The sequence below is a fragment of the Chrysemys picta genome, chromosome 3, assembly GCF_011386835.1.
Source record: "Chrysemys picta bellii isolate R12L10 chromosome 3, ASM1138683v2, whole genome shotgun sequence".
In the NCBI taxonomy this organism is placed as follows: Eukaryota; Metazoa; Chordata; order Testudines; family Emydidae; genus Chrysemys; species Chrysemys picta.
This window is the reverse complement of record NC_088793.1, coordinates 173214478-173226561: the sequence shown is the minus strand read 5'-3', so window position 1 is coordinate 173226561 and position 12084 is coordinate 173214478. Positions and strand designations below refer to the sequence as shown.

General features: G+C 41.2%; 1 protein-coding gene across 2 annotated transcripts in view; it reads right to left on the bottom strand.

Moving 5' to 3' along the window:
• Positions 1–12084, bottom strand: part of DYNC2LI1 (dynein cytoplasmic 2 light intermediate chain 1) — a 49869-nt gene that overhangs the window by 33614 nt on the left and 4171 nt on the right. For both annotated transcript variants that reach the window (XM_005296107.5, XM_042855160.2), the window contains exons 3-6: positions 7850–7884; positions 7260–7329; positions 4885–4973; positions 818–1004 (exon numbers count right to left, since the gene is read on the bottom strand). In XM_005296107.5, the coding sequence (XP_005296164.2) occupies positions 818–1004; positions 4885–4973; positions 7260–7329; positions 7850–7884 (381 nt within the window). The remainder of the gene's footprint in view (positions 1–817; positions 1005–4884; positions 4974–7259; positions 7330–7849; positions 7885–12084) is intronic.

Below are 12084 nucleotides of genomic sequence, written 5' to 3'. Positions count from 1 at the left end.
ATTGGGACCATACACTGTAAACAAATCTGCTAAGCATCATATGCATTTGCTTTCTTACTTAATACATCTTTGCTTTTCACTTTTTGGAGCCTTATTAGCATTTTCTTTATCATATTGTGTTACATAAGTTACTGTAGCAGAATTTATATTCAGAGTCTGTGAACCGTAGAATATTTGTTTAGGAATTGCATACACATAACATTTGTACAACTTGAATTCACAGTGCCATATACGTTTTCAGCTGTATTTCCCACAATCTATTTTAGCTTTTTCAAGAGATTACATTAGCAATTGCATTTAAGGGTCTGGTGTTAACGTCTCTGAAACTTTATAATTTAATTAGTTGTCAGATTATCAAAAGGCACTGAGTTTGTGATAGACACTTGAATAAATGCAAAGTATATAGTCGTGTTGAAGGCTGTTATAACTATACTCCGCTTAAATTTGTACCTTCATATAGTCTCTTGCCAGATGACTTCTTCTGTACATTCTAGTTTTCATCTTCATTTTAAAAAAGATTATAAAATCAATATCAAACTGCTACTCTAAAACTCTGTTTCTTGTGATTGGTGTAACATGCCATAACAATCACATTAGATGTCTATGAAGAAGATATAAGAAACTGTCTTTCCTTGTTTCTGCTCTTACTGAATTTTTATTAAATTGCTATAATTTTCCAGTGAACAGGTTCATCTACATAAAATGGATTTTCAGTCATGCATAAAAATCTAAAAGAGTTATTTATGATTTTCACCAGTATTATCCTTAACTATATAAAGGCCTATGACATCTGGAGAAAATACTAGAAGAATCTTACTGGGTGATCCTTCGGCATATTGTTCCACATCCTCTGTTTAATTTCTGTAGCTACTTTAGGATTTGTTTTTCCCAGTTTAGTTATAATTTTATCCACGTGGTTCCTGGTGACCTGTAGGAGACTGTCCATGGTTGGCCACAGTTCATTAGGTTTGGAAAGGTCCAAAACAAGAATTATAGCAAAAGTCCTACATATTAAAAAAAAAAAAAGGGGGGGGGGGGACAGAAGAGTTCTTATTCCGTCTAATCTTTGGTACATAAGACAATTACATTTTTCATAAACAACATTTTTCCCTCAGTACAACTGCTGAAAACAAATGGGGAAAAAAAACAACCAGCGAGGAAGCTTGTATTAAAGGTTGCAGAACAAGCGATGGCCCTTAAGCATACTCTGAACTCTGCTGAAACCTTTTAAATTGTCTTTGTAGCTGAATTTCTGAACCTTTGACTCTTCCACTCCTCATCACTGATTTGTGGGTGCTTTATTGTTGAAGTTTATTTCTGGAAATTTTGTTTGAATACAAGTAGTACCTGCAAGTGTCAGGGACTCATTTTGCTCCCTCCTGTTGTATGACAAGGCATTTCAACATAATCTCTTCATGCACCCCAGTCATCTCTTGCCTACCTGAAATCCCTATTTAAGTTATGGCAAACTCCTGCTTATGAAAGATCCTGACTTTTAGTGATCACCTACATGGCCCAGAAACTCAGAAGAGTAACCAAAGTGCAACCTTCCAATCAGGAAGTAGAAGAAGATAGTAAGGAAATTTATTCTGTGCCGTGACTTGTTGTGCCAGTTAGAAGGAACCTCAGATGACAAACTGAGGCTGATGCTCTGGGTGGTAGATCAGGAGATGTGAGGTTAATGATCCTTGGAAGAATGGTACCCTATACATACTAAAAGGTTGCATTGGTTTAAGGTCAGCCCTGAGAGGAAGAGATTAATAAAATCCAATCAAACACAGAGCACTTGAAACACATGTCTGAAACAGAATGCCACTAATAGCAGAGAACTGACTGCTGGTTTCAACCAGGCTCTATAGGAACACGTTTTACTATGTGGATTCCAGATTGGAGGGAAATCAGAAGAGATACAGAGCAAGATAAATCTCTAATTTCACCAAGTCATGCCATGAAAAATCTAATGGAAAGTGTCTTGGCTAAACTAGATATAGTTCAAGGTAGTTTAAAATAAATAAGCTTCTCGATTACAGGTGGACACAAAAACCACCGAAAAAGTATTTGTGCTGGTGGTGAAACAAAATGAAAATACTGTCTTTGCAAACATGACAACTGCACTGGTGCACTGTAATGGTGTCTTACTGACAGGGCCAGTCTTAGGAGGGGCAGAGAGAAGATTCTTTAGGCCCTGGGTCATCCAAATTAAAGATTCATTTACCATAAAGACAGGGGAGAGGATCTTCAGGCAGCTACCAGCCTCCTCCATTCCAGAAGAAGTGGAGTTCAGCAGTTAATGCTGGAGTCCATGCACTGGGGGCAATGTTTGGAAAAAAAATTCAAATGATAATTCTCCAAAGTATCCAAAGGTCTCCAGGAGCAACTAGGCTCCCAGAGGCCACAGCGATATTTTTTAAATATTTTTTCTCATTATGCAATGACAGAATCCAGAGTAGCCAGTGCAATAATATACAGACAGTAAGTGCTCAAATACCAAGCCATCCCAATGCTTTCTACAAAACCTGAAGATATGGGAATCTGCCAATAGAATAAAGCAATAAAATATCAGAACATAAAAAACACTAAATAAAACTTACTAACCCGAAAAATCATTTTTCTCTTTCTATCTCCAAATCATTCTATTCCCTTTTCTTTTTTCTCTTATTGTTTTCTCTTTTATTATCCTTTCTCCTTACTCTCCTCGTGTTCTTTATATGAAATGCTGTATCTGTTTTCTCCTCATTTAGTCATTTATTCTCTTCCACACTTATTGCCTCTTCTTGTCATTTATTGCCTCTTCTTGCTGCCCTTACTCCATTCTTTCTGATCCATTTCCACCACATTCTCTTCCCTCTGTTCTCCCCTGTATTGCAGTATCTGTCCCCTATCTCTCTCAGAAACTTCATCTCTCATCCTCTTTCAAGCTGCACAGGGACCTCATATCTTTTTTTGTCTTCCTCTCCCTTAGCTCCATGAGGTCCACACCACTCCATCTTCTCCTTCATTAAGGTCGGGTTTTTCTCTCCCCATGATTGATTTCTCTCTCCTCTATCAGTGAGGTCCACCTTTCTCTCCCACTCCAACATGCTGCTCTCTTAGGCCTGGTCCATACTAAAAAGTTAGGTCAACCTCTGAGCAGTGTATTTAAGCTGACATAACCGCCGGTGTAGACAGCGCTAGATCAACCTAGCTACTGACTCTTGGGTGGGTGGATTACCTACGCCAATGGGAGATTCCCTCCTGTCAGCAAAGGTAGTGTCTATACAGAAGCATTACAGCGGTGCAATAGTGGTGCTGTAGGGTTTTAACTGTAGACAAATCCTTCAACAGGCTGCTCCTGGAGGTTGACAGCATTGGCAGCCATATTCTGTTTTCTACACCTCTTATGTTGCTTTCTCGACAGTCCAGTTGAGAGCAGGCTGGGTCCCTTCTTCTTCTGTACCTACGCATGAGCCATCCTCTCCACGGAATTATATGATGGGGTGTCTACCCCACATAAGTGAACAAAGAGTTAACAGAAATCTGAGAGCTCATTTGGCCCACCTTGCTACACCTGGATGGTGTGTCAGGCTTGATCTGTTATGAGATCCAACTGGGAAGGAGCTGGATCTTCTTCATAAGAGTAAATGAAAACTATATGAGAGCCTAAAGACAGAGAAACCCAAGAGAGAGAAGATTGCCCTCTCTCTGGGAAGGCAGATACAAAAAAGCCACAGGGATAGAATTAATCCCTGGGGTAAGCCCTGGAAAGGGGCCAGGCACAGAGAGCCAGTCCTGAGGGAGCAGTGTTCCAGAGCTAAAGAAAGATAACGCGTCTGACTACAGATCAGGAGATTGCAGGTTCGACTCCTGCCTGGCTTGTGGCACGTGCCCCTGCTGCCCATCTGATGTGTTGGCCCTGCTTTTGGGGAGAGGGATAGCTCAGTGGTTTGAGAATTGGTCTGCTAAACCCAGGGTTGTGAGTTCAATCCTTGAGGGGGCCATTTAGGGAACTGGGGTAAAAATCTGTCTGGGGCTTGGTCCTGCTTTGAGCAGGGGGTTGGAGTAGATGACCTCCTGAGATCCCTTCCAACCCTGATATTCTATGATTCTATGATAAGGAATTGGGAGTATCTCAGGAGAATTCAAAGGCCTGGGAACCAGAAGAGAGTTTATGCTAACCACAGACTCCAGGAAAGCGGCATGAAGGTCTTGGAGATAAGAAGTAGCCCAGGGAAACAGCAGCATGTCTGAAGGAGCACACCTAGTTGCTTAATACAGGGTTCCCTGAGCTGGAATCCCCTACCAAGGAAGGAGCATACAAGACAGATGTAAGGACTATTCAGCACAGGGTGGGACTGAAGACAGAGCCTCAAGGATAGGCTGAGGAATAGTCCCAGAGGGGACAGAAGCTCTTTTGTGTTGGGACATTTTTGGAATTTTGTTTGTTTTTTTGTTTTTGTTACCTGGAAGGGGCAAGACTATATGTGACTTGGCTGGAGGCCCAAGTCGCAAGAAGAGGCCGACCACGGAAGGACTGGAGCAACCTTTGGCAGGAGGTGCTAGAGGAGGACACCCTGCTATGCTGTACCCAACAACGAAGGGATTCATTGGCTGGTGAGTCTACCCTTCCACATGCTACCTCCCCGTATGGCTGGAGACAGCTGAGAAGCAGGACTATTTACAGGAAAGAAGGAAGGAGCTCACAGCTGTTAATCAGTGGCAGTTGGGGTGTCCCTCCACCACTAAGCATAACTGATTTTTAGGAAAAACCACTCTGATAAAAACTTTCAAACCTAGTAAACAGTTTACATTTTGGAAGATTTCTCCACAACAAAATAGCCGAGATTTAATCTCAGTTTTCATTTAAACAAAATTAACTCTGACATTGTAAGGTTCTTTATCACTTACCTTATGTTGTCATTAGTTATTGGTATATGAATCAAGTCCAATAATGAGGTTCCACCACCTAGTTCCCAAAAATGTGCAATGTCTTTTGGCTGCAAAACAGTTTCTTTGCATTAGGAATTTGTATTTCCAGGTAACACATCAGAAGTTTCCAGTTGTTGTAACAATGGCAACAGATGGGTCCCTTATGTGCAATGAGCACAGTACAGGAGCACAGCATAGCACATGAGGCTTGTCCCATGAATTATGTGTCAAATTAGAAGTTAATTATGTGGCCACAATCTCTTAGGGCTTGTCTATCCAGGGAGTTAGTGTGGAGTAGCTACTGCACTTTAAATTCACACCCTAGCTTATTCCGCACTAACTTCTCATATAGACAACTCCCTATTTATGCAGCATAGATATCCTGTCCCCCAACCAAAACCTTCTTTCTTCCCTGTCATGCCCAGTTGTCTTCTCCCTCCCCTCCCTACCACTTTAAGCACATAAAGACCAGAGTGGCATGGCAGGATCAAAGACAGCTGAAGCTTAGGTGGTGAATAGGATGGGATGTGTACACCTGTGTGAGGAGGAAATTGAATGGTTAGAAGCACATAGGACTTTTAAGCACATAAGACTTGATTCTCTGTTGCCCTTGTACCATGCATATTCATTTACATCAGTGTCAAGTAAATAGAAAATGGCTTTAAAACACTATAGGAGTGATTTAAACCCACTTTGTAGTGGTGAAAATAACTAAAAATACACTTTAATGGAGAATCAGGTCCATAAGGTGACTTAACATTTCAAAGAGGGTCCTGAATTTCTCAGTCCCCACCCCCACAACCTGTGTTCCCTCTAAGCTGTGTGGTCGGGCGGCCACCCAGGAGTGATTCAAGTGCTGCGCACTTGGTTAGCAGAGCCACGCACATCCGGCAGTGTGTGTTCAGGTGCCCCTCCCCCCGCTGCTTTGCAGCCACATTGCTCCTGCCCTCTGCCTTGGAGACCTGGCCAGCTACTCCTGGGACCCTCATGCTGGCTGTGCAGAGCCCGGGTGTGTGTGTGTGCAGATGTGAGGGTGTCCCCCTCCCCCTGCCAACATGTACCCCATCTACGCAGAGCGGGGGAGAGGAGATAGGGCTCAGGAGCAGGAGAGCTGCTGTGGTCTGAACGAGCCTTCCGGGGTTGAGTGAGTGCCTTAAAGAGACAGTGCAGGGTCTCTTAGAGACTTCCCCAGCAGCCAGCACACACAGAGTCTCTGTGTATCACACACACACACATACACACATATACAGTCTCTGTGTCTCTCTCTCACACACACACACACACACACATACAGTCTTTCACACTCACCTCCCAACACTACTTGTATTAATGTGTTGTTGTTATTTCTTGGTACTTCCTGCAATGCACATATATTCTCTGTAATTATATTCTTTCAAAGTGTGTTATTTTAGTTTTTTGACTGGTCTATGCACTTCATAATTATTATTTTTCTTACACTTCAATTTAATTCTTTGAGCAGTGAGTTCTAAAATGCCTAACCTGTCCTGGCTGGAGTAATTATCCCTATGGTAACTTTTTAAAAATATATATTATATCTAGGTTTTTTGTTTCTACCGGTGGTGCACATCCGCACATCACCTCGGTGAACATAATTTATTCCGCACATGGATGGAAAAGATTAGAGGGAACATTGCCCACAACCCAACAGCAACTAGCTACCCCATTGCCCACTATCTGTCAATCTGTCATGCAATAAAGGACAAGCACAGTAGCTCAGTGTTTCTACTAAAACAATCAGCATGAAATAGTTAACAATGTTGATGCTTGAACTATCATTAGATTTCAGTTTTAACACCCACCAAGACTGATAGAGAAGTTCATACTTCTCCCATGATTATGGCTGCAGGCTGACTGTAGTCAGATACCACTACACTGGTTTAAATTCAGTTCACATTTTGAAGGTTACCTTTGGAACCACGAGGACAAAATTGTTGTTGTGGGTGTTCGTTTTGTTTTTTGTTAAATGAGAACCTAATTTTGCTCCAGAATCTATGTGGCAAGTGAAAAATAGGTAATTATAAGCATGTAGACACATGCATGATTACATCATAGACAGAGCCCTGCTCATGAAAGATATCAATCTCTTCATTTGAGAAGGTATGCTATAACAGACCAAAATATCACCCATTCTCAATGTAAAGGAGAAACATGCTGTAGATCAAAATGTAAAATGAAAGCTATCCAAGCATTCCGAAAACTGAAGTAAAATTCAAACTGAAATACTTTCTGTCTCGCAGATGACTGTTGAGTCAAAAGAAAAAGTCACTAGTTAGGTTTTACTAATGAATGAGCTATACAACAAAAATATTATAGTATTTTTGCCATGTACTCACTCTGTTATGACCTTTTGCTCTTCTTCCAAAAGTATATTCCAAGGCTAATGTTGGTTTTGGAATTTCATCCCTATTCAATGAAGATACAGTATATGTCACCTGCATATATTCTTTTAAGAACTTCTGAATTTACTTAACATACAGTAACTTTTACCATTACCTCAACTCAATTTATTAACCAAACAGTAGAGAATTTATACTGGGAAAACAGGAATATAAAGAGAACAAGACAGACAGCAGGCGTGCCAGTTCCTTAATGGATATCAAAGGGACACAGAGGACCAAATTTTCAAAACTGTGCACACGCATACTGTGACTGAGCTCTCAAACTACCAGTCATAGCACTCTAGAAATCTGGCTCCAAATGCCAAAATGTTTTACTAACACATTATAGATATTTAGATAGCATTAACCCTTCACAAATCATGCATCAGGTCACTACCGAGAAAATTTAAAATCTAGTCACCATCCATATTTTTACACAATAACTTTCTTTTACTGGCACATAATATTCTCTGTAAGACTACTACAAAAATATTATTGATATTACTCCCAGAGATGCAAAATACTTTTCAAAACTTAACACATACCTGTCAAGACACCTCAGTATAATAGTAGTCTTTCCCTGGAAATTAAAAACAATGAAGAACGCTATTGTAATATCATTAAAGCATAAAAGTTATATAATTGTATATGTTGTAATGCTTTATTATTGGAATGATTAAAAGAATGCATCTGAAAACTGTAAACTTATGCAATCATTTGTAGTCTGATTACTAGAAAGTTAAGTGCCTACTTTCTATCAGAATGTAGCTACACTGCTATTAACATAATTATAATAAATTGCTGGATATGACAAATACAGTAATAACAACAGGATACCTAAAATCAGACAATACATTAGTGATCAGTCTGGCCAACTGTGTTAAACTGTTTAACTGTTGTTAATTGCTAATAACAAGTTAATCTAATGATTGGTTTCCAGTGAATATGTGTAAATCATAATTGAGATGGAAGTAAAATGAATTCATGAAATAACACAGTTAAACAGCATGTCTCTGCACTATTCGGATTCAGATTCCAAGTTAGGTCAGTCTAATTTAAAAAAGGTCCTAGCACTTGTAAAGTTTCATCCCTGTTTGTAATCACATATTGGAATTTCAGAAACAATTTTTTTTATAAATCTGCAAAACCCATTTATCTATTCTTAATGCTTATACAAGATTACATGTTGCACAATGCCACGCTTCTCTGCAGTAATAATGAAACACACATATGCTTCAATTCACTTAGAAAGATAAAAAGGCAAGTTCTGACTTATTTATATTTCCAACAAATAGTTATCAACAGGGCTGGCTCCAGGCACCAGCTGAACAAGCTGGTGCTTGGGGCGGAAGATTGTTCGAGGCGGCATTCTGCCCAATCCTAGGGCGGTGGCGAGGAGAACCAGAGCGCCCTGCAGGGCAGTCCTCTTCCTTTCCTCCCTGCCGACCAGAGCGGAGCCCTTGCGGCAGGAGGCGGCGCAGCGGGAGAGGCCGCGTGGCAGCGCCCCTGCTGTAGCCCTGGCCGCCCCCTTCTCTCTCTCTCCTGCCCGCTCCCTCAAGCCGGTCCCCCTGCACCCGCGCTCCGGCCGCGCTGCATGGTTTGTTTGTTTTTTTGCTTTGCCGTTCTGGCCGCCCCGTTTTGGTTTTTTTTTTTTGCTTGGGGTGGCCAAAAAGCCAGAGCTGGCCCTGGTTATCAAGAAAAAAGTGGGGAAAAAGAGGAGAAGCAATTGAGTAAGCATAAGAGACAGTGGATCAATGTTATGAACTCCAGTATCCAGTCTAAGACCCTGATTCTCCAAATACTTATTTACATGCTTAAATTTATGTCCCACTGGAGTCATAGAGACTACAAACATGAATAAAATTAAGCATGGACATAAGTTTTATCAGGATCCCAGGGCCTATATAGATTCACAGATTCCAAAGCCAGAAGGGGCGATTGTGAAAATTTAGTCTGGCCTCCCATATAACACAGGCCATGAAATGTCCCCAAAATAATTCCTGAAGCATATCTTTTAGAAAAAGATCCAATCTTGATTTAAAAATTGTTGGTGATGGAGAATCCACCACAACCCTTGGTAAATTGTTCCAATGGTTAATTACTCTCACTGTTAAAAATATATGCCTTATTTCCAGACTGAATTTGTCTAGCTTCAACTTCCAGCCATTGAACTGTATTATTCCTTTCTCTGCTAGATTGAAGAGCCTCTTATTAAATATTTGTTCCACATATAAATACTTATAGACTATGATCAAGTCACCCCATAGCTTTCTCTTTCTTAAGCTAAATAAACTGAGTTCCTTGAGTCTATTACTGTAAGGCATGTTTTCTAATCCTTTTAATCATTCATTCTCTTGCCTCTTTTCTGAACCTTCCACAATTTATGAACATCTTTCTTGAATTGTGGACACCAGAATTCAACATATTACAGCAGTGGTCACACCAGTGCCAAGTACAAAGAGGTAAAATAGTCTCTCTACTCTTACTCAAGATTCCCCTCTTCAGGCATCTAAAGATCGCATTAGCTCTTTTGGCCACAGCATCACACTGGCAGCCCTTGTTCAGATGATTATCCACCACGACCCTGAAATCTTTTATAAAATGTACTCCTTCCCAGGAGAGAGCCCCAATCCCATAAGTATGGCCTACATTCTTTGTTCTTAGATTTATACCTTTAGCTGTACTGAAACATACGTTGTTTGCTTGCGCCCAGCTTCCCAAGTGATCTAGATCGCTCTGTATAAGTGAACTTTCCTCTTCATTATTTACCACTTCCCCAATTTTTATGTGATCTGCAAACTTTATCAAGGATGATTTTATGTATTTTTCCAGGTCATTAATAAAAATGTTTAATACTGTAGGGCAGGGGTTCTCAAACTGGGGACAGGACCCCTCAGGGGGTCGCGAGGTTATTACATGGGGGGTCGCGAGCTGTCAGCCTCCACCTCAAACCCTGCTTTGCAGCCAGCATTTATAATGGTGTTAAATATGTAAAAAACTGTTTTTAATTTATAAGGGGGGTCACACTCAGAGGCTTGCTATGTGAAAGGGGTCACCAGTACAAAAGTTTGAGAACCACTGGTGTAGGGATCAAAAACTGATCTCTGCAGGACCCCACTGGAAACACACCTGATCAATAATGATTTCCCATTTACAATTACATTTTGAGATCCACCAGTTAGTCAGTTTGTAATCCATTTAAGGTGTGCCATATTAATTTTATATCATTCTAGTTTTTTAAACAAAATGTCATGAAGTATCAAGTCAAACGCCTTACATAAGTCTAAGTATACTACATCATCACTATTACCTTTATCAAACTTTAAGACTAACAGAAGTATTGGAGCATAAGCTTTCGTGGGTGAATGCCCACTTCATCAGACTGACGAAAGCTTATGCTCCAATACTTCTGTTAGTCTTAAAGGTGCCACAGGACCCTCTGTTGCTTTTTACAGATTCAGACTAACATGGCTACTTTATACTCTGATACTTTATCAAACTTGTAATCTCATCCAAAAAAAAAAAAAAAAAGATAACAAGTTAGTTTGACAGGATCTATTTTCCATAAACCCTTGTTGATTGGTATTAATTATATTACCCTCCTTTAATTCTTTATTAATTGAGTTCTGTATCAGTCACTCCATTATCTTGCCCAGGGTCGATATCAGACTGACAGGCTTATAATTATTTGGGCATCCCATTTACATTTTAAAATATTGTATAGCGAGGGGGCATGGCCTCCCACCGGGCCTGACGGGGAGGAACCACAACCCGCCCCCTAGTGGGCAGAGCCAGACAAGCCATTCCCACCCTGTCGGAAGCAAAGAGGTGGGAGAGGAAGTTTAAAAGGCGGGCCCTGCAGTTCAGTGGGGCTGGAGCCTGCAAAGGAGACAGATGTTTCCTGCCCACTGCTGGGGCCTGCACTCAAGAGGGATCTATGGAGCATCGAGGACTCGAAGGGACTGCCAACCAATAAGGATGCTGAAGAGCTGCTGGGACTGGCACTGGTTATGTACCCCAGGAAGATGGAGGAACCCCACGAGACAAAGGTACCTGGTGAGGGGATCGTAGGAAGTAGCCCAGGGAAACCAGACACAGTGGAGCCCTCTGCCACTGTTAGGGCCCTGGGGTGGGACCCGTGAAGTAGAGTGGGCCTGAGTCCTCCTACCCTCCTATGGCCGCCCCACCTTTGGGTGACTGACTACTCACCTTGGGCCAAGAGACCTGCCATCTGCCTGAATCAGGACATCAGGTGTTAGACTGCTTGCCACTCCACCCTGCCTGAATGCCTCAGCCCCTAGGCTGCTAATTCCCCTTTAAGCCTACTTTATAGAGATGTGGAAGCGATGATCTCCCCCTGGGCCTGATGGGGAAAGATGGACATGGGCCTCTATATATTGGCACTCCATTAACTTTCTTCCAGCCTTCTGGGACTTTCCCAGTGTTCAAAGACTTATTGAAAAGCAGCAATAATGGCCCAGCGACCTCTTCCGCCAGTTCTTTTAAAACTCTTGGATGCAAGTTATCCAGACCAGTTGACATAAAAAAGTTTAACTTTAGTAGATGCTGTTTACCATACTCTTGAAATACTGGTGGTATGGAAAGACTGTTGTCATTTGTGACTACATAATCTCTTTTCCCAAATACAGAACAGAAATATGTATTGAACACTTCTGCCTTTTTTCCATTATTATTTATAATTCTACCATTTCCATCTAGTAATTGACCAATACCTTTGTTAGGATTCTTTTTGTTGCTAGTATACTTAAAAAACTCCTTA